This window comes from Urocampus carinirostris, chromosome 6 (genome assembly GCF_059441175.1).
Source record: "Urocampus carinirostris isolate Australia breed hairy pipefish chromosome 6, RoL_Ucar_1.0, whole genome shotgun sequence".
Lineage (NCBI taxonomy): Eukaryota > Metazoa > Chordata > Actinopteri > Syngnathiformes > Syngnathidae > Urocampus > Urocampus carinirostris.
The window spans coordinates 12,094,254-12,122,154 of record NC_142354.1 but is presented as its reverse complement, the minus strand read 5'-3'; the positions used below and the strand labels follow the sequence as shown (position 1 = coordinate 12,122,154).

At 38.2% G+C, this 27,901-nt stretch overlaps 2 protein-coding genes across 4 annotated transcripts in view; both read right to left on the bottom strand.

The window, feature by feature from the left end:
- The window catches only part of chchd6b (coiled-coil-helix-coiled-coil-helix domain containing 6b), a 75,904-nt gene extending 64,375 nt beyond the window's left edge, over window positions 1-11,529 (bottom strand). For all 3 annotated transcript variants that reach the window (XM_088337905.1, XM_088337906.1, XM_088337904.1), the window contains exons 1-4: window positions 11,302-11,529; window positions 9,532-9,625; window positions 9,387-9,441; window positions 7,623-7,779 (exon numbers count right to left, since the gene is read on the bottom strand). In XM_088337905.1, coding sequence (XP_088194031.1) covers window positions 7,623-7,779; window positions 9,387-9,441; window positions 9,532-9,625; window positions 11,302-11,385 — 390 coding nt within the window. In that variant the 5' untranslated portion in view covers window positions 11,386-11,529. The remainder of the gene's footprint in view (window positions 1-7,622; window positions 7,780-9,386; window positions 9,442-9,531; window positions 9,626-11,301) is intronic.
- Window positions 11,530-12,286: 757 nt separating this feature from the next.
- On the bottom strand, window positions 12,287-26,672 carry tpra1 (transmembrane protein, adipocyte asscociated 1). The gene is made up of 11 exons (XM_088337903.1): window positions 26,493-26,672; window positions 22,160-22,333; window positions 21,959-22,091; window positions 20,772-20,858; window positions 19,980-20,052; window positions 19,776-19,855; window positions 17,847-17,957; window positions 17,711-17,771; window positions 16,587-16,689; window positions 15,048-15,128; window positions 12,287-14,862 (listed from the first exon to the last, which is right to left on the bottom strand). The coding sequence occupies exons 2-11, from the start codon at window positions 22,321-22,323 to the stop codon at window positions 14,595-14,597; spliced, it is 1,161 nt and encodes a 386-aa protein (XP_088194029.1). The 5' UTR covers window positions 22,324-22,333; window positions 26,493-26,672; the 3' UTR covers window positions 12,287-14,594.
- Between the last annotated feature and the right edge of the window lie 1,229 nt (window positions 26,673-27,901).

Below are 27,901 nucleotides of genomic sequence, written 5' to 3'. Positions count from 1 at the left end.
TATTTTACTTCAACAGAGCTGCTAAACATAACACAACAATGACAATAAGGCACCGTATATCACTCAGGAACAATCAACATTGTCAATACAAAAATGAGGATTTCTTATTTTGTGGCTTAGGGGGGATTTTTGAAAGGTCATAGAAAATGTGTATTTTGTAAAACTGGCAGAGCAAACTATGGAACAATCTGAGAATTTGGTTGCACTACTATTGGCGCATGGACGTCTTAACCAAGCATTTCTTACTAACTACACTTTTTATGACGATGGATTGTAAACTAAAGGTTAGCACCTGGATTCAAAATTAAAGAAATAGCACCTGTGTATTTTGCCACAGTACTAAATCTAACAGGGACATTCCCAATTTCAAGTTAACATCCATCCATCCATCGATCCATCATCTGCACCGCTTATCCTCAGTAGGGTCGAGGGGGCGCTGGAGCCCATCCCAGCTATCTTCAGGCAGTGGGCACCTCGCTCATTCACACCTAGGGACAATTTGGACCGGCCAATTAACCTGACATGCATGTTTTTGGAATGTGGGAGGAAACCGGAGTGCCCGGAGGAAACCCACGCAAGCACAGTGAGAACATGCAAACTCCACAAAGGAGGCTATATCTCATGACCTCAGAACTGGCCGCACACGCGCTAACCACTGCACCGCCGTGCTGCCCATCAAGTTAACATTTTCATTATAATTACATGAAAAAGAGAAAGGACTTTTCAGTTGCCCTGAGTTAAATAAAGGGACATTGTGTATTATTTAGCGCCCTTCTAGTGGGGAAAAAACGTAATTCATGAAAAAAACTAATATTGATTTCAATTAAAAGCTAAAATACACAAACTATCACATAAAAGTGCAGTCTTTAGATAATACTTGTAGGTTGAATAATTCCAATTATTTTACATAACATGAGGCTCACTCAACCCTAGAGGGCTGATATCATTGTCCACTATCTTGCCGCTAAAGGTACAGAGAAAAAAAAACTTGTGAAAGACTGGAAAGAAACTTGAAAAAATGGTGTAGTTTTGTCTCTTTGAGTTTCCGTGGTTTGTATTCTACCTTGTGCTTTGTAGCACTCATTTTTGGATCCCCTACACAATGCAACGACATCTAGTGGACAAATATTACATATTGTCCCTTGAAAGTAGTAGTGGATATGAATTTAAGGATTGTTTTGCTTTGTAATTGTGTAGCTGATTAACATTACAGGAGATGAAATATCAGTGAAGAAAAAGCAAGTCATATTAAGAAAATAAAAGCATCCATAATTCGTTTTAAATTTGCATCTTAACCCCATGAATTCTAAAAAATCATGAGCTTCTGAAAGATTCCCAGCCCTACAGCTTAGGCACCCTTTCATGCAGTTAAGTTAATTTACGTGAGTGTTTTTTGTACAATGTGGCCCCTGAGCTAAAATGAGTACAACACCCCTAAAATAGATTAATGAGTAATGCAAACAGAAAACAGCTCCTCATATTTTTGGTTCTGTCATGAGGGGCCAACGACATTTATTTTAAAAAATGTTGCATCATCTCACAGAGTGTTTGATTTGTTGTCATTTTTCGAGTGGACAGCGTCAAATGCTTTGATCTCAGCCTCTAGCTCCAAGGAAAGGGCGAGGGCAGGTTGGAAAAGGGGGCTATGAATGGGAGAGAAACATTGATTGAGGTGGAGCACATGTTGCTGTGCAGAGAACGAAAAAAAAACTAATCTGCCCCTGTATAGAAAGTAACGCGGTTCAACAATGCCCTCTAGTGGGAGTATCCTTTGCTTGAGTAGTACCACCCGTGAGAAAAGCGCCTCACAATTTCAAGCAACATGATGAGTTCAAAACAATACAAGACGAGTTTGACAAAAATGATTCATTTGCATACTTCTTTATTCCGAAATCACAAGCATTGGTATCAGCGGCATATAACTATTGAGCACGGTGTGACACGATACACAATTTCCTGTTAACTGCCCACGCAACAGACTGGCTGAAGTGTTAAAAGGAAAGAGGATGTGTGAGAGAGACGGGACATCAGCATGACCAAATGGCCATGTCAACTCTAATCGCACGCGTCATCTACAGCACTGAGAAGTTTTCCCTTCTTCTGCAACAAAATGCAGTTGCAAAACTGCTGCCTTACTGGCATGGTGCAGCATATGATTGCTGTGTTTAATTGCTGTTAAAAATGTCGACAAAAAATGTTCAAACCTCATACTGTTAGAAAATGATAGAATGAAATTGTGAATGTGTTTAATTGCTGTTAAAAGTGTCGATTAAAATTGTTCAAACCTCACATTGTTTATTTGCTGTTAAAAGTGTCAATAAAAATTGTTCAAACTCATTTCTAAGCCGAATCGCTAAACATCGGGGTTTAGCAGAAACAATCATTAGAAAAAAAAATACAGAAGAATATTGCTGATTGAGTATGCTAACCTAATAACCAGCTCATAATGTTATTTAAATAGTGACTACTATGTTAACAATGGTCCTATAGAGTGCGACAGCAACTATAAAAAAAAGACAAAAAGACCCTTTAAGTCAAGTGATGTTTATTTGTGACGCCCTCAATCACAAGGAGTCTCAAAGGCCTCACAGACGTCAAATTATTGCAAACCACAGACTATTATGACACCATCCCCTGATCAAAAACCTACATGAGGGCAAGGAAAAACTCAAAAACCTCAGAATTTATTACTAATGTATCACTTGAATGCATGTGTCAAACATGCAGCTTGCGGGCCGCATCAGGTCCGCCAAGGGTTTTAGTCCAGTCCACGAAACACCCAGAGAAATACAAGAGAAAAGTGAGCTGCAGTTTGAAATATGTTCTCTTGATGTTGACAAAGCGACGGGAGCTATATTACACACGCACTCTCTCTCTCATATATATATATATATATATATATATGTGTGTGTGTGAGATTCCCAGCCCTACAGCTTTATATATATCACTGTCTCTCTTTCTCTATGTCTCTCTCTTTTTCTTTGTTTTTCTTTATTTTTGTCACTCACTTTTTAATGTATCTCTCCCATTCTCTCTTCTCTTTTGTTCACTCTTGTTTACGCTCTCTGTTCTCTCTCTCCATGTTGTTTCTCTCACCCTCTGTTTTCTAAAAATGTAGTCAAATAAGAAAAAGATGGGCAATATTATCTGATTAAGCCAATGGGATATTTATCTCTCTCACATTGGGCATGCACCTACAATGAAAATGTCAGTTTTGTCCTGTCTTTTTCCGAAGCCTGCCTGGCTGATACGAAGGAGAAGGATGATTTGGGATGGGTCAGCGGACCGGCGTCTGACCTGCAGCATGTCAACCCCTGCATTTACCAGCTGGCAGAGACGGGAGGCAGCGTTGTGGCCGTCATAGACTTTCTGGACTGGTTTGCAGGCTGGGGGCGTCGTAGATGTCATGCACTTTCCGGACATTTTCAACATCTTACCTTATGTTTACTATTATGTGTACAGTAATGCTAATTGTAATTCACCCTGGTCAATCCTGGAAGGGGGATTACCACATGTGAGGTCCTTTCTCAAGGTTTCTCTTTTCTCCTCACACTGAGGTTTTTGAGTTTTCCTTGCCCGCATGCTAGTTTAAGATCTGGTAATTGTGTAATTTTGTAACTGTAATCCTGTGCAGTCCTTTGAGACATTTTTGTGATTAAGGGCTATATAAATAAATTTGACCTGACTTGACTTGACCCCTCCAAGTTTTCTAAGTGGGAGAAATAGCAAAATAGCAGGGTGTTCAAATACTTATTTTCTTTACTGTATATATATATATATATATATATATATATATATATATACAGTGCATCCGGAAAGTATTCACAGAGCTTCACTTTTTCCACATTTTGTTATGTTACAGCCTCATTCCAAATTGTATTAATTTAATCTCTCATCTCAAAATTCTACACAAAATACTCCATTATGACAATGGGAATTTTTTTTTTTTTTTTTTTTTTTAACTTTTTTTGAATTTATTAAAAATGGAAAACTAAGAAATCACATTTACATAAGTATTCACAGCCTTTGCTTAATACTTTTTTGATCCACCTTTGGCAGCAAATACAGTCTCAAGTCTTTTTGAATATGATCCCACAAGTTTAGCACACCTATCTTTAGGCAGTTTTGCCCATTCTTCTTTGCAATAAGTCTCAAGCTCAATCAGGTTGGATGGGAGACGTTTGTGCACAGCCATTTTCAGATCTCTCCTGAGATGTTTGATCGGATTCAAGTCTGGACTCTGGCTGGGCCACTCCAGGACATTCACGGAGTGGTTCTGAAGCCAATCTTTTGAGATCTTGGCTGTGTGCTTTGGGTCGTTGTCCTGCTGAAAAATGAACCTTCGCCCCAGCCTGAGGTCAAGAGCGCTCTGGAGCAGGTTTTCATCCAGGATATCTCTATATATTGCTGCATTCATTTTTCCTTCTATTCTGACTAGTCTGCCAGTTCCTGCTGCTGAAAAACATCCCCACAGCATGATGCTGCCACCACCATGCTTCACTGTAGGGATGGTATTGGCCTGGTGATGAGCGGTGCCTGGTTTCCTCCAAACATGGTGCCTGGCATTCACACCAAAGAGTTCAATCTTTGTCTCATCAGACCAGAGAATTTTGTTTCTCATGGTCTGAGAGTCACTCAGGTGCTTTTTGGCACATTCCATACGGGCTTTCATGTTCCTTTTACTAAGGAGTGGCTTTCGTCTGGCCACTCTACCATACAGGCCTGATTGGTGGATTGCTGCAGAAATGGTTGTCCTTCTGGAAGGCTCTCCTCTCTCCACAGAGGAACGCTGGATCTCTGACAGAGTGACCATCGAGTTCTTGGTCACCTCCCTGACTAAGGCCCTTCTTCCCCGATCGCTCAGTTTAGAAAGCCGGCCAGCTCTAGGAAGAGTCCTCGTGGTTCCAAATGTCTTCTATTTACGAATAATGGAGGCCACTGTGCTCATTGGGACCTTCAAAGCAGCAGAACATTTTCTGTATCCTTCCCCAGATTTGTGCCTCAAGACAATCCTGTCTTGCAGGTCTATAGACAGTTCTTTTGACATCATGCATGGTGTTTGTGCTCTGACATGCACACTCAACTGTGGGAACTTGTATAGACAGGTTTGTGCCTTTCCAAATCATGTCCAATCAACTGAATTTACTGCAGGTGGACTCAAATTAAGCTGTAGAAAGATCTCAAGGATGATCAGTGGAAAAAAAGATGCACCTGAGCTCAATTTTGAGCTTGATGGCAAAGGCTGTGAATACTTATGTAAATGTGATTTCTTAGTTTTCTATTTTTCATAAATTAAAAAAAAGTAAAAAAAAAAAAACTTTTTCACATTGTCATAATGGAGTATTTTGTGTAGAATTTTGAGATAAGAGATTAAATTAATACAATTTGGAATGAGGCTGTAACATAACAAAATGTGGAAAAAGTGAAGCGCTGTGAATACTTTCCGGTTGCACTGTATATATATAGGGGCTGCATCCAACAAGTACTTTAATACTTGATGAATCATATTTTAAAAACAAATGTTTTTAATGTGTTCCTAAAAACAAATATTGTTGTTTTGGACGGATTTAAAATTAGTGCACACAGTAACTGAATATTCTTTAATACAAAAAAAAACAAGAACAAAAATCCAAGTGTTCGTCAGATAACTTAACAATAAACAAAAAATACATATGAATGTATGCTATACACCTGCAAATGTGTAATATACCCATTTCTAGAACCTTATTCAAAGATCATGTTATATGTATACAAACCAAAAACAAAGAAACAGCAATAAATTACATTTAATATGTAGCAACATTTTTATCCGCCAAAAAATATAAAAATGTGAACCATCTTTTCAAAATGTAGCCGAAAAAAACCCAAAAAAAAACGTTTTTTTGGTTACATCTTTGAATATGATAACCCTTTCCAACATGCAAGTGATATATAATACGCAATAATTTTATTTGCAGTGAGAAAAATCTCTTAAAATATTAAGCAAACATAATCACTTATACACTGTAATGTTAGGTCGGTATATTAGTCTGTCACGGTTGCTATGGCGCCCAATTGGCCCCGCCTGTGTGGCGCCAGCCGCAGCTTGACAGATTGGCTCCCTGTCAGTATCTAAACTCTGCCATGTCAGTCCCCTTTTGTCGGTCCGTCTGCAAACCTGCATTTACACGGCAAGCCCTTTTTTTGCCTGTCCCATTTTTTTTTTGCTCCCGTTTGTCTCCCGCTACGATCTGTTTTGATCTCAACCACGTCTGCTCTCCCGTCCCGAATAACGATCCGTTTTTGATCTCCACCATGTCTACTCTCCTATCCCGGCTACTGACCCGTTTTTTCCGTTCCCGACACCGCCATCGCTCGCCACGGAAGTCCCACTTCCGCGTTCAGAGCGACCTGCTTCCCGCGTCCAGCAATCCCTGGATCGTGGGCGCAACCCCCTTCCTTTCTTCTGATAAAACTTGTGGGAAACGTTACGCGAGTGAGTCCTGTTTCTGTTCTGGTCCTGACATAGTCAAATTGGAGAAAATTAGAATGTAAGGATGCAAGATAATTATCAAATAATAAGTTAATCAAACAATAAAGCAAAAATGCAAAATACTTTTACAATGTTAATAACCAAGGTTTCCTTAGTTTTAAAGGGATACCGAGTAATATTTGACCACTAGATGTCGCTGTACAGTGTAGTGCAACAGAAATCAAGTGTTGCAAAGCACAATGAAGTATACAAACTATGACGACTCAAGGTGACCGAACCAAAGTTTATGCGGGTAGCCCTGGTAGCAATACGCCATGTCAACACCCTCTTGTGGAGGCTCATGAAATTTAAAGGGTCTGCATTTACATAGCGCTTTTCAAGTCAATGAATACCTCCCAAAGCGCTTTACAATGTGCTTCACACTTTTCCAACTTACACACTTACTGATAGCAGCGTCAGCCATGCAAGGCAACTGCCTGCTATCGGGGGCATTAAGGGTTCAGTGTCTTGCCCAAGGACACTTTGACATATAACACAGAGGAAAATAAATACGCAATTGCTGTGGACGTATGAGTTTTTTTCTTAAATTCCAGCTAATATCATAGTCTGTTCATTTTTGCCCATTATTCAAATTAATGTTTTTTTTCCAGATAAATGAAGTTTTTTACTATCAGCAGAATGCGCTAAATAGACATAACGTCCCTTTAAATTAAAAACAAATATACTGATGAAAATAACAAAATATTAACGACATTAAATATGACATTGTCAAGGATAGGGATGAGCAAGAAACAGAAATAAAATTAATAAAGGCCTGAGCAAATTTGACTTTTATAAATGGATCATTTTAGAAATCATTGTCATACAAAAAGAAGAGAACAAATACTACTATGTTCAGTTTTAGCAGGTTAATGCTTACTTGCTAGTTCAAATGCTACACAAGCAAAACGGCGCATGCAATATACTTTGACAATGTTAGTAACTCAGGATGTCTGTTTTGAGACGATTGTTTTGGGCAGATATTGATAGGGTCATAAAATATTTATTTTAATCCGCAGACGAAAAGGTTTTGGCTAAACCTGAATGCATACAACTTTTGAGTGTCTATACTTTCTTAGAAACTTTATCCAATTGGGTCGGCTGAACTCACCAGTATCTTGGCCTTCTCTCGTTCTTCCCTGGCATTCTCTTTCTCTTTGATGAGCGGAGGGCTCAGATCATCCAAGGCGAGCGCCGCTGCAACCTCTTTATCCCTCTGGGTGAGTCCGGCCGACTGCTCGTGCACCAGCGCCTGCTGCTTCTCAAAGCTGAATATTGGACCATAACCTACAGTTAGATTATACACAGTCTAAGCCGTCAAATGTGTTGATAGAAAATGTCTTAGTTGCTAAGATTATAAGCATTTATGCTCCTTCAATACACTATATTTTGTTTCCTATGGAAGGAGTAAATCAACTTGGTCGTGTCTCCTCTTTACCTCTTCATAATGCGTGCCAAACATTGAAAGCTTATCAAAAAGCCCTAATCAGTTGCATGAATAAGGATTTTGTGATTGTACAGATTTCCAAACTTAAGCAAGTACATTGAGTTTTGCTTTTTGGTTAGAATGTTTTTTCGCTTCTTTTTTGTCGCATTCTTGTGTCTGTTTGTGCATGAACTTCGATTTAATGGGTAATGACAACTCGTTGATTAAGTCCGCAAACAAGTCTCTTGATCGCCACACGATGTGTTGCTTTTCTGTACCAGACATGCAAAAGTACAGTGTATATTTAAATGTTTTCTGCTCCTTTAGAAAATAACTGGTGCTATAAATTTGCTTCAAATAAGACCTCTACAGCCATATTTGGCCAAATATTACATTGACCTGATGAAGCACGTGTATACTGTATATATTTTGATTTGTTATAGCTACTAACGTGTACTGTTAAGACAAAACTACTTGATAAGATGAGTGATCTATTGATTTTTAGACAAAGCGTGTGCGGTGATATGTATTGGATCACATGTATAATGTTTCACATCATGAACACACTCATAATCATACGTATATTCTGGAATATACACATGTCAGGGATAAGGCGTGTCAAGGTTAAAACTAGAGATTGCATTAAGGTAAAAAAAGGAACACACTCCAAGTCCGGTATTGATGTTGGGTAGCCCTTTCATCTGAGGCGCATCCCACCTGAGCAATCCCCTAGATCGGCTTGGAGAGAAAAGACACCCATCCAATAACTACTTGCCCATTTTTTCAAAACACAGGCGTGAAACAACTTATCTGATTGGCTCAACCAAGATCACACGAATACATGAAACTAATGTGATCGGCTTAAACAAAATCACATGATTAAATGGAGCGATATAATGCTGGTCACTAGATGGCGTGCGAGGACAATATATGAACAGTAATAAAAGTGAAACTTTTGTAGCATAAAAGAACAATGAGTTACTGTAAAAATCAAAGGAGTATATCAAGGGGAGGCAAGCTTGTGACCAGACTTCCCAGCACTAAAGTGAAGGACATCTTAATTAATAGTTAGCGGGCCCCAAGATGATACAATTGTGATGATACCTGAATATGATATTTGTCTCCGTTAAGGTACTTTTGAGGATAAAAATCATACAAAGGCACATTCAAACTGTAATCAAACTACAATTTTCCTTACATGGCTTACATTACTCAACCAATTGATAAAGTCAAGTTCTAGTTTTGAAGACATGTTTACCAAAACATTTAGTGGTATTGCAATTGTAAACAAAAATAGAGACACACATGAAATTACTTGGATTTAGTGTGCTTTAATATTTTTTCTGAATGAAGCTGTTAAAAAAACAAATGTTATCGGTATTGGTCTCCAGAAGCAGGATTTTATTGCTATCAGAAGAAAAAAAACAGTTATTGTAAGTCCTCTCTTACTTTCTACGAATCACTTCCTGTAATTCTGCGACAGAAGGGCCCGGTGATTTCAAACCTGGAAGCCAAAATATAGGAAAGGGGAAAAAATTGTGTTACTTGTTTTCAACAAGGTTAAAACAAACAAAACGAACTGACGACAACCTACTTGATACATTCGGATTTCCTTGCTTATTTGGCTGTTTCTCAGCGCTGCTTGAATTCTGAGCATCCCTCATTCGCCGGAGGACATTGTCTGACAACTGAAAAGTTTTTAGTCACAGTGCAGCATTAAAAAAATATATATATTGCCAGTCTCGGACCTGTACACAAACTAATAGCCACTTTATTCATCAGTATTTAAAGGATATATATTAATGATTCTAAAAAAAAATGATGTTGAAGTCAAGTGGGACCACTTGAGGTCAATTTTCACAGCGGCGATTTACTTAAAAACTAATAAATAGCATTTTTTGATAATTCCAGAGGGGGAGAAAAAAAATCACTATGCAATTTTAATCTGTGTTTTCGACAATCTCTACCATATTGATTTGGATTTAAGTTTTTAAGAGTACAGATATTTAAATACTGGTAAGTGCATGTTACCCGATTCAAGGATAAATCCAGGAAAATCATGGCCAAAGAAATAAAATGATAAAATAATTGCAGCTCTACATTAAAAACATAAAAGCCATGTAGCTCAAATGAGTGACCAGACAAAGAAACTGTGAAAAAGGGTAATTCACTTGCTGAGGAAGAAAAGTAGCATTGAAAGACAGAGCAGGGAGAGCTAATATTAAACAATAGCGGCTAGTGGGAAGCCATAGCCTGCAGACGAGTGGCTAACATGAGTGACTAGAGAAGGAACCAGTGTGAAAATGGTGGATGATGCCCCAATCACGGAACCCAGCAGCATTCACTTGTATGACAATTTGTGTAAAGAAAGTGACACTGAAAGCTGAATCGAAGGCAGCTAACAATGACTATAGCGGATAGTGGGGAGCCATAGCCAGCAGCGGAGTGGCTAGAGAAGAAAACAATACAAAACCCAAAAAATTAAAACAGCTGCCTGAAAGACGGGACTCGGCTAAACGCACCACCAGGACAAGTTACCAATGGTCATTCGGAATGAAGGGGGAGCAGCTAACAACCAGCTCAGTAGCCTAGATGGTAAGGCGCCCGCTTTGAGACTGGGAGGTCGGTGGTTCGCGCCCCGGCCGAGTCATTCCTAAGACTTAAAAAGTGGTCGGCGGCGCCCTCTGTTGGCTGCGGCTGCATCGGCTCGCTACAACGGGTCAGGTGCAATCGACATTTCGTTCTGTGTACATTGTTACACAGAATGACAATACAAGGAAATTATTATTATATTATTATAATAACAATAGCAACTAGAGGTGAGACATAGCCTGCAGCCAAATAGTTAGCATGAGTGGCTAGAAAAGGAAACAGTGGGGAAAACACAAGATGCCTGTATCACAAGATTACTATGCTGTGTGAATGGCCGTTAAGTGCTAAAAGCACCACCGTGACAAGATATTTCTGCAAAATGGTCAATTTGGCTATTTTAGAATTAGATTTTTTTTAAAGCTAGAGTAATGTTTTTTAGATTGCACGTGAGTTTTTATTTATTATTAGATTAAATTGTCTTATTTATAGGAATGAAATGTTAAAACAACGAAAAGGCACAAAATAATACATAATGTCCCTTTAATTAAAGACGTAATGACGGTGGCGTGAAAAGCCAATGTTTACTTTCTTTATTACCGCGTCATTTTTTAACCGTGTCAAGTAGCAAGCAGCTGGGGTCCTGTTCAGATTCATGTGAAGATACCGAACCGGGTGCTCCGTGAGTTAACACCAATTAATTAACGCTTCGATAAATTGGGAACAAAAAATTTAAAAAAAGGCTAGAGATAAGAAAATAACGTCGACGGGTTACCTTGACGCCTTCAATAACGGTGACCTTCTCTTCTTCGTCCAAGCCGAACGACACTTTTCTCCTCGCGCTGCCATTTCCTCCCATTTCTGAAGCACTTGCCAGTTTATTTCGTGTGTTTTAGTTTTATTTAATTTAGTTTTCTTTCTAGACAGGTAGACATTTATTCGGAAGACAGCGGCTCACTGCCGCTGGATCAAACGGTCCAATCAAGGTCACTGTGCCAGGCACTATTCCTAAAGCTGATTGGTTGAAGGGACGCATTTTGACATTTACGTGTTACGTCAGGAGAAAATGAAAATGGGTAATGTAGTCTTATATGGTCGTTTGCCTTCGTATTTATTTTAGCCAGGTAGTCAAATCCAACAATGTATTTTTTAATACAAAGATATGGTCGATATTTAATTATCATCATCGTAAATGTTGTTCGCGTATTTCTGTTTTACTGGTTGTTGGGTGGATGTTATTTTTCGTAATTACAACTTGTCTTGAAAATGCTGTAGAAGTCACTTTTGATTTTATATTTCGAATATATTTAAAATATTGTATAGTTTAATGGAATCATTCTGACCCTTCGGTGTTACGTAGGTGAAAAGAATGATGGGTAATGTAGTCCTGTACAGTCTGATGCCTATTTATTTTTAGCACGGAAGCTAAGTCCAAATGCAATTTATTTATTACATAAATATGGCATAGGTGTAAATGCCCCAAAAGTCGTTTTTTTAATAACAGGAACAGCATTTGTTTTTTGTTTGCGTTTTTAAATAAAACAAAAAATGCTGTAATCATGGAAACCAGTGCCGTTTCATGTGGAGGAGCAAATGATGGCTAATGTAGTCCAATAGTCTTCTGACGACAACGAATGAAGTTTATTTTATATACTTATAAAAAATCGTGTTTAAATAGTTACATAAAAAAAATAATGATTTTTGAAAAATGCACTAATTTTATAACTCCAGTCTAACTTAACCAAGCAGGAAGTTGACAATTTACATTTTGAAATCAATTTTAATGGTTTTAAGGACAATGTGCAGAACGATGGAGCAGTAATAATACACAAAGTGCTTTAAATGAACAAAATGTTGCACCAGCAGAAGGGCAAGTACTATTTTTCTGTGTCATTCACCACGGATACATTCAGCATACAGCAGAAAATAATAATTACAATACTGAGCTCCTTTCACATTGACTGCTCACATTTTCACGCATAACAGTTTTGTGGGGGGGAAATGAGGCATTGGATATTTCAGTCTATTTGAAAAAAAAAAAGTAGTAATGAGAATGAGTAAATGAGGCATTTCCAGCTTAAATGAAAACGAACTAAGACAGGTGTCTTAAATGAGTTACAACAAGAGTCACCATACTTTTCGAAGCTGAAAGCTACATTTCACTCATCGATTGGCGCGAAGGGATAACACTTTGATATGCATTTGTAAAATAATATCAGATTCTTACTATGTTATTACCAGCTTATAACTATTGTAGGGTTAAAATGGATTCAACCACTACAACATCTGACTTGTGGTCGCAAAACAAGGCGTAGATTTCTAAGAACACCCGAGCGGCCCGTGGACCGCTTTTGCAAATACCCCACCAGTGATGGGTCATTGTGATTTTCGCGAAAATTAAATTTCTAATGGTATGAGAAATAATTGACATGATCGTGTCTTTAAATACATTATAATGTCTTTTTAAACAGTGACAGTGCCCTTATAAAAAGCAGATGTTTAAGTGGTTGACCGAGCCAATTTTGAAATTCTAATGACAACCTGGTAATAACACAGCATAGTCATAAAATAGTAATAACGTGATATTCTAGAACGGCATATCAGATTGGTTTGCCATTCAGCTAACAAATAACAAAAAAATAACGTAGCTCACAGTTTAAAAAAGCTTGGTGATGCCAGCCCTAAAATATTTGACAAAAAGGTCAAGAACCAGTGCTACTTGTTTTGTTCAGCATCCTAAGACACAAAACTTAAAATACTACAAATGGAACCACATAAAGTACTTTCAGTCTTTTTGCACGGCAACACACAACACTTTCACTTGTTAGCACGACAGCAACGAGCTCAAAAGATAAATACCTCATTTATACAAGGAATGGCAATTTAAGACATTATATTACAGCAGACCCCGGGATACAGCGTACTCACTTTATGTGTGGAATAAGATTATCCTCCCCGCCCCTTTTTGGAGATTTTATACACGATACGACAAACAAGGAATGTTTGTATGATGGGTTATTATTCTCTCAGGTTCTGCTATTGGTCGATGTCATCAAAAGCTGGTTTGCCATCGGTTTGCGTCACGGCATTGAAAAGATCCAGATGTGCTTTTGCCTGAACCCCACAATGCCTTTCCTAATTTTCAGTTTGGAATCTGAAGCGCTTCAAAAATATATAAATAATAGTTACAGACAAAACAATCGTGGATTGGTTGTTCTGTATTTAATTGCTATGCGTACAAGACTTGTAGTAATGCTAATGGAAGAAGCAAAAACAATCATGGAAACGAAGCTTGCAATTATCAAGAAGGCACACAGATAGTAACCCTAACTAAGTTGATTGGCTGTAATCAAATCGACATTTGGGAGTATTATGAAAATAGGTAGGAGATTAAAGCAAGGGAATCTTCGCACGTGCAAGTTTTAACATCAGTTTGTATTATAATATGCCGCTGTTTCCCCTTCTAGATCCACCTTTTACTCCACACTACCAGTTTAACTCATATCACACAAAAGGAAAATAAAATTTCATTTTTGCAACAAAGTTATATATATTTGTACTGTTGTTTAAACATATGCGTGTATAATACACTTAAGTAGTACTTACTATATTTTATTTTGTTATTTTATTTCTTTATCTCGTGTACTGAAGAGATTCGGAACAAATTACTATAGGATATTGTCCCTCGCTATTCAGCAATTTCACGTTACGATCCTTACTTCGGTATAGAATAATATAGTATCCCAGGAGTCTACTGTACAGCGTTTCAGTGGGAATGTACAAATGGCGCTGTATCTCTGAAATAAAGTTAAGACTGTGGTAATGGAAAAAGAAAAAAAAAAATATATATATATAAATATTCCTCACTGAGGACAAAGAAAAGAAAGAAATCAGCTTGAGAGAGGCGCTACAACAGCAGGGCACACTGAGAAAAGGATGAGCATATAAAATGTTCCTTTTTCTGCATATGTGCCTTGGTCTCATAGAAACACATTAAATGTACATTTTCTGTTGAATTGTCACACCTTTTACACACATTCACGACTGAATGCATGACACCAAAAGAAATCACATGTTTACAGGCCTCCAATTATCTGCTTCTACGCTGTTGATGCTGCCGACTCCAAATGGGCCCGAAACCACGTCGTCCAGATAAGCTCCGCTAACTCCCGCGCCGCTGCTAGCGCCGTCAAACTGGGTGGAGGAATAGTACAAACCTTGCTCTGCAATTTCTCGACGGCCGATTGCGGAGGCCAGGGTGGGCGGGAGATTAACGTCACTTTCGTCGGCTTCATCCATTTGGGACTTGTATGAGAAGAGGATCTTGGGTTCCGAACTGCGGGGAGGCAGGAAGTGAAGTGTGAATTTTGAGTTTATACTTGCCCTCGTGTCAGTTTCAGATCAGGGGATTTTTTAATGGTAGTCTGTGCAGCCCTTTGAGACTTCTTGTGGATAAGGGCTTTAAAAAAAAAAATATGGCTCGACTTTCCTTTCAGGAGGCTTCTTACGATTGTTACGTACCCGAAGAATCCCTTTAAGAATGTGACATAGATGAGCGGGGAAAATGCGGAAAAGTAGAGGAATGTGGTCACGTCCACACAGCTGAAAGAGAAAGAAAACAAAATTGTCAGGGATTCATCTGCTAAAAAGGAGGGTGGCGGGATTGTCCCAAAGGAAGATAAGTAAAAAATATTTAAAATAAGCCCACATTTTTTCCATTGACACAATATAATTATTTTTCGTTTTCAATCATTTCTGCCTTTAAAATGTATAACAATATATCCAATGTTATAACAATGACAATAAAGGTATATTCTATTCTACAATGTTAACTTAGCTCACTGAAATAATATGGAAAATAATCAAATAAAATGTGTATTTATTTTAACTCCCAAAAATATTTTCAAAAATCTGTCTTTAAAAAACAAACAAAAAATATTTCATCTTTTTTTCTCTTGTCTTTATACTATTTTGTCTTTTCCATTTCAGAAAATGGGGTAAATATAAAAATATTGATACAAAAGTGTGAGGGGAAATAGACAGGGGAAAAAAAGACTTATTTCTCTCCGTTCTATATATCTGTCCTTTTTAAAAAATAAAATATAAAAGTATAAACAAGATAAAAAAGAGGAAAATGCTTTTTAAACAAAACTAAAATTCGTATATCATTTTAAAATGAATTTTTCTATTGCAACAAACACTACTTTTAAGAGCATTTGTTTTTATTTTCCTAAAGAGCAAAGTAAATATTGTTAATATTCTTGTGTAAATTATCTTTTTAAAGTTTTTTTATCCTTACAGTTAATTGTGTAACTCGAGTGCCACGTCCAATTTCGTTGTCACAATATGTTCAACCCATTTTGTAACAATGATAATAAAAGTATATTCTATTTTAAAATAACATGTTTTATTATGCTGCTAGTTTTAGGAATATAGGAAAATTAAAAATATAATACTTAAACTAGGCAAGTTTGCGTGGACTTTGTTCATTTTTAAATGATAGCATTGGTAAATGAAAACTTTAAGTATTCCTATTTTATCTTTTTCGCAATATAAAATGATAGAAATAATGGAAAATAAATGTAAACAAACAGTTCATTTTACACAAAAAAAAACAATTAAGAATGCATTAAAAACAAAATAAAATACTACAGAAGCAAAAAAAAAAAAAAATACTCCTCTAATATGAAAAAACGTTTTTGATGACAAGATCTTTAGTAAAGTACTACAAAATATTTCACAAGGGGGATATCAATGAAAAAAAGGTTGAGGGACACTGATAGAAAATGTTCTTTCCATATTATTGACATCTATTCTATAGCATATGAATAACCCATATTTTATGTTGACAATATCTGTTTCTTATTTGCTATTGCAACACCTATTGAGACTCTTTGGAATTAAGTGCTTCACAAATAAACAGGACTTGACTCGATATCTACTCTGTATTTTAAAATAAAATATAATTAGTGATCCACAGATGACATCCAATAATTCACAATGTATCGTTACTGTTCCTCAGACTTGATTTAAAATCCACCCAGGGAGTATTATACTGACCAGAGTCCTTCAATAACGCCAGCACATAAAAGGGCACTCCCCAGCCCCTGGAAGAAGTTCAGAAGGGACAGGATGGCAGCATATACATAAAAACTCCTCTTGGCTATACCAAAGATAAACAAAACAAAAGGTTAATGAACACACTTTAACAAAACAGACCTTTTGTCATTTCTAAGGACAACTTGTACCAGACCCTCAAGCACTTTATTACCGTATTTTCACGACCATGAGGCACACCATGGTAAAAGGCGCAGTCTTTTTAGCTGGTTCTATTTCTGTATTTAACAAAGGGTGTATCGCTTAATAGGGCGCGGGTGCCCTTTGTTGTGGCTGCCTTACAACAACACAGACAAGTAATTAAAAGTATTTAAAAATATAACAGGAGCAAAACTGAGTTTGGTATTTATTGCAAAACAAAACACTTGGATAAAAACTTGTCTGAGTTTGTTTTCAGCTTCCTCCACTTGCGAACCATCCATTCATTAATCTTTAACTCACTCGCAGCTGCTCAGTTTCCATTTTCTTCAGCACAATATTATGGACGAAAACACGAAAAGCATTCAATGGAGGGAAAGTGAGATTTTGGATTTAATTCATATTTGGGGGTACAACTCTGTTCCGCCTCCAGTAGCACAATAACTTTCAAATTGATAGATAGCATCCATGAGTACTTCAGCGAACAATGAAAGCATTGCGTGTGACGTCGCGGGTCCTCTTCTGCACATGCGGGACACTTGTGGGGTTCAAACAGAAAATGCATAGAAGTCACAGGAGATCGCATACAAGTCGTATCCAGTTGAAAATGTGAGCGATTTCTCCCTAAAATCGGAATTGGGCATTAAACTCTGCAGTGTGAAGCTAGCCTTATGAACACAACCACACGAGCACCAAGCAGGTGTGGTGTTAGGTATGACTCTGCCAAGGCTTGAACCTGTGACTCCCCAGTCTTGGGGCACGCACCCACACAGCCTCATAGCGTCTTTAGCTACTTCTGCCGCTTTATATCACACAAAGGGGGCACTGCACGATAGGGCTCACCGCATATATTGAAGAATGGTCGTAAAAATACGCTAAGTGCTTCTGTGGGCTGGTGCACATCCACCCCTTCCTCTATTCAATCTTACATGGCAGGGATATCCTCTCCCTTACTGGAGTTTTAGGCAAGATGACAATCAGTGAGTACACCTAGGACAGATAAAAGTTAGATGAGAATGAAGTTGTCGTGTAGGAAATGCTTTTTTCCCCCCACTTATTACTTACCAAGAAGAAGAAACAAGAGCTGGCCAACCAGAAATGTCTTCCTCCGTGTCCATAAATGTTAAAGTCCTCTGCTGACAGGTGACTGTCCGGATAATAGATCTCTAACGTGCCCTAAAATATGGATATTCTATGGTCAAGAAATGGTACATCCTATTTGTATTGCACTTTTCACACAAGGATATGTAACTTAAGTTAAAGCAGGGGTCTCTAAGGGCCCTGCCTTAATATGAAAGTTAAAAGGGACAGTGTGTATTATTTGCCCAATAGATGACATGGTGTTCTGTCGTGCCACCAAAAACAAGTGCTAAAAGAACAACGAAAGAAGACAAAATACAGAGACTCAAAGTGACCAAGAAGCGCATTATTACTTTTGAAAATAAAAAAAAAGGAAATAGAATAAAAAAAATCAATGAAAATGAAAAAAATGACACGGAAAAAGAAGCGATAAAAAGGAGCAAAATATAAAACAAACCGTAAAACACACAAAAAATTTTTTAAAGAGAAAATCGATCGATTTTTTTTTTCTCCTGACTTTTTATTCATTTAAAAAAAAATCTTTTTAACTTCTTTCAGTCTTGGATTGTGAAAGGCTGGTAAGAAATTGAAAGAAAAAGGGTGCCTTTTGCTCACTTTCAGTCTCTTTGGCTTCAGCGGTCCCCAACTCAATTGGGTTCAAGACCCGTGATTTAAAGTGTCAGTGTATGTTAACACATCAGTAGAGGTCATTGTAGTTAAGAATGGAGCTGAAGCATGTACATTGGAAGAAGACAAGGTAAAGAAGCCCAGAGGATCCCTGCTTTGCCTAGTACGGAAAACAAATTCTATATTTTCTTGCGCGATCAAGGATAAATTTCAATTGGCGACAGTATCAATCCCGGCCAGCGACAGCAAAAGTCCAATTGATCTGGATACATCTGAAGCGGCTGAAAAGAGCCGATAGCTAGAATTAGTAAGAATGCTCAAAGCACCACTGGCACAACCTACCTTCATTAAAGGGTCACTCGGGCTTCCATTATATCAAAATGGTGACCAAACATGTCAGCTTCTTCAAAGGATGTCTCAAATTCTACAATTACAAATTTCTAAACCTAAAATGATGTTTATGAGACAGTACATTTGTTTTGCTTTTTTGGAATCAATTGTGTTTTATTTAAACGAATAAGGTACAGACGCTCCCCTACTTACGACCATTTGACTTACGAAAAACGATAGATTCAAATAAAAAATTCGGGATGTGGAAAAATATCTGGACATTGCTGTAAGTCAGAATTTGTATTGTGTGGAACTTTTCCCGAGTATAGGACATTACTGTAGTGCTTCTCTCCGCCACTACCGACTGTGGCGCTGTGAGTGCTCACCCAGCATCCACCCTGGAGAAGAAATACCCTTCCTCTTCCTAGTTCGTGTGTAAACATTCTATACCGCGCAAAAAACTTTTTGACGTTTTTATTGTCACAGATCATGTACATCCATTCGATATGGTTGGTGTAAAGCTTAAAGAAGAGGCGACCCGTTCCTTTTGGAATGAAAGTGGAATAAGAAAGCTTGATGCGGTTGAGAAAATGGTCAGAACGCTAATTTTCGGCCACTTTTTACCACGGAGGAGGACCTCTTGAAGCGCATCTCCCAAAAGTGTGTTAAACTCAACTTTATTTATCTTTATAGAGCATATTATTTTATGAAATGTTTATTTTTTAGTAAAAAACAATACCGGTTACTTATACAAGCCTAAAACATACTTATATAAACCTTAAACATACAAAATATAGCACTGAAGGAACTTACGAACAAATTTAACTTACAAACGATCGTCTCGTTCGTAAGTAGGGGCAGGGTCTGTATTTTCACACCATCCGTGGTCGCTATATTGTACCCAATAGAAGATATGTATTAAGGGATTCTACCATCAATTTTGTCCTCTATAATTACCTGTGTAATGGAGTATGCCAGTGAAAGAACCGTAGTGATAGCCAGCACCCTCTTTATACTGGAATTACTTTCTAGATGGCCTATAAGGATAAAAAGTACACAAAATAACTTACATTTTTTGGTTGTAAAGCATTATTTCAACAATTTTTCAAAATGTAGAATACATCAAATACAAAAAGAAACAACAGTGAAAAGCAAACCAACCAAAAGCCAGTCCAAGAATGACAACACTGAGTTCAATGGCCAGTAAGAAGAAGCGGGTGATTTCCCATAATACCTTTTGAGGAGAAACAATAAAAGACACAAGCAACAGAGATTAAAAGAATACCCTGCAGATAAATTGCCATTTTCCAACACAAAACACAATGCAACTAAACAAGCTGAAATAAAGCCTTGTTGTTTGTTCAGTCAGTTTCAATTAGTTTACATAACCGTTTACATAACCGCTAACAGATAAATTGTACAGAATGTAAAAAATGCCAGTGTGTCTTTTCTTGTTTATGCAACGCCTTGCAAAGTCATGCTCAGACTCACATTAGGCCTCCTGGCCAAATGTGCATTGAAAAAAGGAAACCTCCAAAATGTGGCAAGCTCTTTGAATTGTTGTAAAAAGAATTGGAAAATAATCAAGTGAGGCTGAATTCCATCTGGTCCTTCTTAAATCCACAATATATAAGTAGAGTTTCATTCACTCAGGTTATGTTGAGGACATTATCTAATGTTTTAATTCTGTAATAACAGGTTATATTTCTAGATGTGCCTATTTGTATTGGAACTTCTTTGCACAGAAATCCCCAACAAAAAATAAAAAAATGGATAACGTTTTATTTTAGGAGCGTGTACATTCTTATTTACAGTTAAGGAAGTGCACACACTTGCACAATTGGATAATATCGACTCAGCTACCCACTTGAAATTGATTAACAGTTAATTAAAGTTTCCGTGTTTATGGTTTGCAACTTTGTGGAACTGCAATGTTTTGTTTTTTTCCCTTACTTTGTCGATGATGGTGGCAGAGCTGGATGCACTGACGGTCATTGATACAACGGCCCGAGTGATTCCAACTGCTGCTACGACAAATACCTGAAACGGTCATAAAAACAGCATATTAGAAAAGACAACCAAAAAAACAGAAAAGCACGGACAAAAATAGTTGTTTTGCATTGGTTTATAATAGAAAGGTTTGAAATCCGAGTGAGGATAAGCGTTTTAAAAAATGAATGGATTGAAGTTTGAAATCACCGTAATTGAAATGTCGTTTACTTTTCGTACACAATAAGTTGAAAAATGAAACATTACGCCAAATGTAATTCATTAATTCAGAATTCAGCAATATAACACCATTTTATTTTTGTAAAGGATTGATTTCCTATGGATCCTAAATCTTACAGTGATGCTAAAAGGTAAAGCAAAAAGATGATAAACATTGAAACGGAGCTTGCGAATGTCAATGAATACCAAGAAGGCACACAAACTCCTAAGCTTACAATACAAGTGTGATACAACACAGTATTATTTGTACTATGGGTCCCAATGCTTTATGGATGCTAAAGGGAGAAGCAAAAAGATGATCACCGTGGAAACGAAGCCTGTGGTTCTCAATAAATACAAAGACACAAGAATGGCTACTCTCGGCAAGTTTATGCGATAGAATACTGTATTTTATGCCTTTTTGGGCAAACGTTTCACAAAGGGGCATTTTCAAGATACAAGTTATACCATTATAATCAAAGTTGGATTATTGTCTCCAATAACACCAGCTAGGATGCTAAAATGAAATTCGAAGTTGGCTAGAAGTTCTCCATATACCAAGGACCCCTCGTATAACCATAATGTTTTTGATGGGTACAATCTATTAATTACTAATAGTGATTTTCCCAGTAGCCTAGATGGTAGGGCGCCCGCTTTGAGACTGGGAGGTCGCTGGTTCGCGCCTCGGCCGAGTCATACCTAAGACTTATAACATTGGTAAAATGGCGGCGCCCTCTGTTGGCTGCGGCTGCATCGGCTCGCTACAACGGGTCAGGTGTATCGACATTTCGTTCTGTGTACATTGTTACAAAGAATGACAATACAAAGGAAATTATTATTATTATTATTATAATAACGCATTGATGTCAACCATCATCATTAAACTAATTTCATTTTGAAGATTCCACCAGCAACTCAGTTTTTAATCCTACCAGAATGTAAAAGGTAATAAAGATGGGACTCGAGGTGACCCGGATCTTTGCCCTCGCGGACGGTAGCTTCCACATCAGGAAAACAAAGAAGGCCACGTTCGGTATGAGAAGAATGATGTCCCAAAAACGGACCCTAAAAAGGACCAAAAAATTCAATTATTACTGCTGCTATCAGCAACTTGTCTGTTAATTTCAGATTACCTGGATTCTCCAGCATCTTCGTAGAGAATTTGCAGGCATTTGTGAGGCTTGCTGATGTTACCTCCGGAATCGGGTAGCCAGGTGGGGAACGTCGATGTATTCCCAGGTGCTGATGTGACATTGCCGTTGTATTGGGCAAAACTAACCACAGGAGTGGCTAGCATGGTTCTCGGCCTGGGGGAAAGTGGAAGTACGTTTTGGTTAAGACTTGAATAACAGCACGTTTATCAGAGTGTTTTTTTTCCTCCGTGGTAAAAGAGAACAGTGTCCTAACTCGTTTGTGGGTGGAGTTTTAGTTGATATTAGGTCATTAGAAGAAGCCCACATGCTTACCTAACTTACCCCAGAATTATTTTGTGTTGTTTTTCATAATGCTGACTTGATTAGGGTGGAGTCAGATATCACATTGCTACATCTTTGGGTTACCTGACTACTTGAGTCAGCTAGGAGTTAAAAATATACAAGAATGAGAAGTCTTATGAGAAGTATTACTAAAGAGCACAAATCCATGCAGGAAGAGTGCGTGATTGGCGTAAGTTATGTGTTCATGTTGGGAAGAGTAAGGTGAGATGAAGTATTCATGTGGCGTTGGAAATAAGGTTGCATGGACAGGTGCTGGAAGAAGTTGAAGGCATTAGGTACTTGATAGTTGATAGTGATGTAGCTGCAGTTGGTGGAATGGAGTGTTAGGTATTGCAGAGTGAATCAAGGAAGAAGGTTTTGGTGCTCTGAGAAGAGTGATTAGCAACAAGAGTATGATTATGGATGTTAAAAGGGGACTGTATGAGAGTGATTGTGCCGACTGTGTTGTATGGTGCAGAGACTTAGAGCCTAAATGCAGATTTGAGAAGGAAATTCAATGTTTTTGAGATGAAGGGTTTGAGGAGTATGTTCGGAGTGACAAGACTGGATAGATTGAGAAATGAAATTGTAAGAGACAGAACTGGAGTAGTCGTGGAACAAGAGGGTGCTCGGTTGGTTTGGACACATAGAGAGGATGGATAAGGAGCGAATGTTGAAGAGGGTCTACAGAGCAGAAGTAAATGGGAGGAGACCAAGAGGAAGGCCGCAATTGACATGGATGGATGGTGTTATGAGTGCACTGCAGGAAAGAGGTCTAAATATAGTGGAAGCTAGAGCTCTTGTTGGTGATAGGAATGAGTGGAGAGGTGTTGTAAAAGAATAGTGGGATGTCTGGACTCGTTCTAAGGGATGGGCAGGGCACCTGTATGATGCGGCAGGGGTAAACTGACCCTACTGAGGATAAGCGGTGCAGATAATGGATGGATGTGAATGTGTTTGTCTTGCTGTCGGTCACCCCTCTTGAGGGATATGACCAGGGTAGAAAGATAGACAAATGCATGCTTGAACGTAAATATTTAAGGAAAAAAAAAGGAGCAATAATGACATGATGAATGGTCTTGGATCGTATACACCGAGCTCCAAAATAAGGAAAAACACAGATATTAGGCGAATTAATTTATACGAATTACTTGGCAGAATGTCAACATGGAATTTTCTGCCTTGAGTGAGCCATATAGGAAAAGTAGTGGTGTTTTAGCGACAGCAAAAAAAATATACATCAAAAAGTACATCAGAATATATTAATATTTGGTGCTTTGTATAGCTATATTGCAGTCCATTGAGTACGCAATATATTTTGGGTTTCTGGAAGTCATTGTTGCAGGCTGGTTTGGGTCAGAAGGTTTTTATAAAGTCACAGAAGTAAGTGCTAGACTAGGACTGATTCCTCTAAATCACTGATACACTAGTGACTAGTACCTCAGTGTACTCACCTTATAAGATGTTTGTTCTGCCTTCTTTAAGGTATTTTCCCCACTATATGACATCAGCAACTTATAATATAATAAAACTCAAATTTTGTATTGTTCTCACATACTGAGGATGCTCATCTGCTTTGATAGACTTCATATAAAAAGCTGCTCTGCTATAGGTTTGAAACACGGCCAATGCAGATGGGCACCTAGCTGACCTACCTCCCACAATGGCTTATCTCTACTTTTAGGTGGAAATCTGATGTCCTTCGTAAAAACCGTGCGAGTCGGCAGTACACTATAATTTTATGCATCTTTATTCGCTTTGGATCCCAAAGCTTGCAGCGATGCTATAGAGAGATGCAAAAACATGGACACTATGATTGCAAATATCAAGTAATGAAAATAATTAATCCGAATCGCTACACTTGCTGAGTTGCATGTCCGTAACCAATCAACAATAGGGACTATTATTAAGAATAAGGACGCGATTAGCAGAAGGAAATCCTCTCAGGGCATGACTATCATGCAATCGTTGCAAGTTTTGATGCAAATACAATTTAGGCCAGTGTACAAGCACGAACTTATATTATCTAACATTATTTTTATTTTATAGTTAAGTACTTTCATTACATTGAAAACATGGGCTATTATTTGAAAACGGGTTGATGGTATTTGATAGATCTCAGTTAAATCGTTGTGCATACTTTGAATAAAGTGATTTAAGACCAAATGAACTACTTTGGCGTAAGTCATATCTGTTTAAGACGCCCTTAATCACAAGAAGTCTTAAAAGACTGCACAGACCACAGACTATTACAGACTAATAGATAGATAGATAGATACTTTATTCATCCCCGTAGGGAAATTCACACTTCCAGCACTCTACCCCGTTGTTTATTAACAGATGAACATGATGCCCTAGGGGTGCTTGTAGCGAAGTGGATGACGTCACGCCAGTCCAAAAATTCGACATCCCTGCGGCAGATGGAAAACTTTTCTTTGTGAAAATCCAGGGATACACCACCTCGTGTTAGCAAGTCCGCCTCCTCTCCGATTCCCCCGGCTTTCGTGTCTCTGTTTAGCGGCGTTGAAGCCGGATTGCTCCGGGTGGCTACACGTTAGCGTCCGGAATGCTAAACGTGAGCCACGTTTCCGCAAAACACAGCAACTGCGCTCCCTGTGCGCTTCGATGTTTTCCACCAGCACTCGATGATCTTATGTGGTCGTGAGTTCGCATTTACCATGATTACGGATGGTACCGAAGACTTATAACGCCGCTAGCCGCTTCGCTAGCTCCGGCTTTTCTTCCACGATAGGCCCCTTCATCACGTCGGCACGAGAATTTTTCAGGGCAAGGAGTTGAAATTCCTTGAATACAAAACCCATGTCCATTGGATAGAAGTAATCCATAGTGTAGTTGTCAAAATGGGAAGAAAAAAGACCGAAGATAGGAGCAGACAATAAAACAATAGGGCAGCTGCTGGAAAAGGCAGCCGCTCGTGGCAGCGCCGCTTTGAATATTACACGATCCCCTGATCTAAGACCTACATGAGGGCAAGGAAAAACTCACTACTTAAAAAAAAAACATTTTTTGTAGACTGCGCACAATAATTAGTACGAAAACAATAAATATGTTTTAAATTGACATCCTTGACATTGAGACATTGCAATACTATACTATTCCCAGTGATTTCAACTCTATTCAATCATTGGACAATATTCAGGCTAGCTCAAAACATTTCTTTTCGTTCTATCCCATTGAAAAAGGAGTAAGATATATTAATGTATTAAAACGTCACAGGTTCGTTTCCCGGCTCCTCCGTGTTGTACGTCGAAGTGTCCTTGGGCAAGACACTGAATCCCTAATGCCCCCAATAAGCAGGTCGGTGCCTTGCATGGCTGACTCCCTATTGGTGTGTAAATGTGTGTGAATGGGTAAGTGTGAAGCACATTGTAAAGCGCTTTGGGAGGTCTTCATTGACTTGAAAAGCGCTATATAAATGCAGACCATTTACCATATAAATACGTCACTGCATTCCACACATAGCGATCATTTTCACCAATTACACAGCACACGTATGGAACACGAATCGTATTAGAATGCACTTGCTCTCACGATATTTACTTGAAAATTTTCTGCAGGATCAGTATGAAGATACCCTTTTTGTAAGCATCAAAGTAAATGGTCTGCATTTCTATAGCGCTTTTCAAGTCAATGAAGACCTCCCAAAGCACTTTACAATATGCTTCGCACTTACCCATTCACACACTAAAAGTGATTCTCCTAGTTATAATAACCCATTGATGTCAACCATCATCTATTACTAAAGCCTAACAAGCATGAAACCACATGACTTTTACTTTAGAACTGTGCTGATGTAAACCACCCATGATATTGATATAATACACTTATAAAGAAGATCTAAAGTAGCAAAGACGTCACTTGTTTGTACAGTTTTGACACATGAGTGAATGGTTATCGAGGCAGCTCTATAATGTGTTAGCCAGCGTTGCTAACTAGCTTGTTTGTTAGCCTACCATTTTTTTGTTTTTACCTTTTCAGGAGACTCCGTTGTAAAAGTGCTCTCGTTTATATGGTAAAAATATCATCAGAAATCACCAAATGGTTAAATCTCTGCCTGAAAAAACCCGCCACGCGTCGTTAAATGATTTCGTATCGTTGGACTTGTTCGTCTTTCCACTTCCCGATTGTCATCTGACATTTTGCAGGCTCGCAGAGCTCGGCAAGCATCGCGAGATTGTTATATGTCGTCATGATCGCGTTTGTCTGTTAAATTTAAGTCACAAAAACAGAATACAGGCTAAGACTGAAAATATAGTGAAAACAATAAAAATGCTCAATTAAAATTAAAAAAGGCAAATTTGAGCATGATTTACGATAAAATATGATATTGAGTATGTCAAACCTCGCGAGAACACGATATGACGTTTGGTCCCGGTTGTAGTTTCGATTTTACATAATAGAAAGAAAATCTCATCTCATTAGCTGGATCGCTTATCCTCAATAGGGTCGCGGGGGTGCTGGAGCCCATCCCAGCAATCATCGGGCAGTGGGCAGGGGACACTCTGAACTGGTTGCCAGCCAATCGCAGGGCACACAGGGACAGAAAACTCGCTCGCTCATTCACACCTAGGGACAATTTGGACCGGCCAATCCACCTGAAATGCATGTCTTTGGAATGTGGGAGGAAACTGGAGTGCCTGGAGGAAACTACGCAAGCACGGGGAGAACATACAAACTCCACACAAGAAGTCCGGTAGCTGGATTTGAACCCACACAGGAGGTTCCTAAGACCTTAGAACTGTGCCAGCACACACACTAACCACTCCGCCGCCGTGCTGCTAGAAAGAAAATATCGTACACAATTTTAAATATAGAGAGGTAACGTATTTCAAATAATAACACTATAAGTATGAAACCGTAAACCTAGAGGTTCAAAAAGGAAAATATCCTATTCTAATAAAATAGTAACTTTTATTCTAAAAACTCCAAAACAAAAAAATATCTATACATGGTTGAGTATTTTTAATAAACCTATTTAAAACCACCTAATTATGGTTTATTACAAACGTGCAAATACAAATCAATCAGCGTACTTTACAAAATTGGACAGGTTTCAAAGACTAGATGTAAAGAAAAATAAGTCAAAACAAAACAAAAACCAAGGGGTAGTTAATAAAATAAACCCTTGTTTTATGAATAACTCACATTGTCATCGGATTCCGGTGTTTCACTTGCTGGGTCATTTATTTTTTTTCTTCACAAAGGTTCCCATTTTTTTTCTTTGCTATTTCCCTGGTTAGCACCCGTGTTAGCTCGCTGAGCAGCGATTCATTGTTTGTAATGTCTGATAGTCTTAAAAAAAAATCAGGGCATCATGAATCTTTTTTTAAATTAAAACACAGCATCCAGATTAAAAAAACACAAGACAACAGTCAGAGA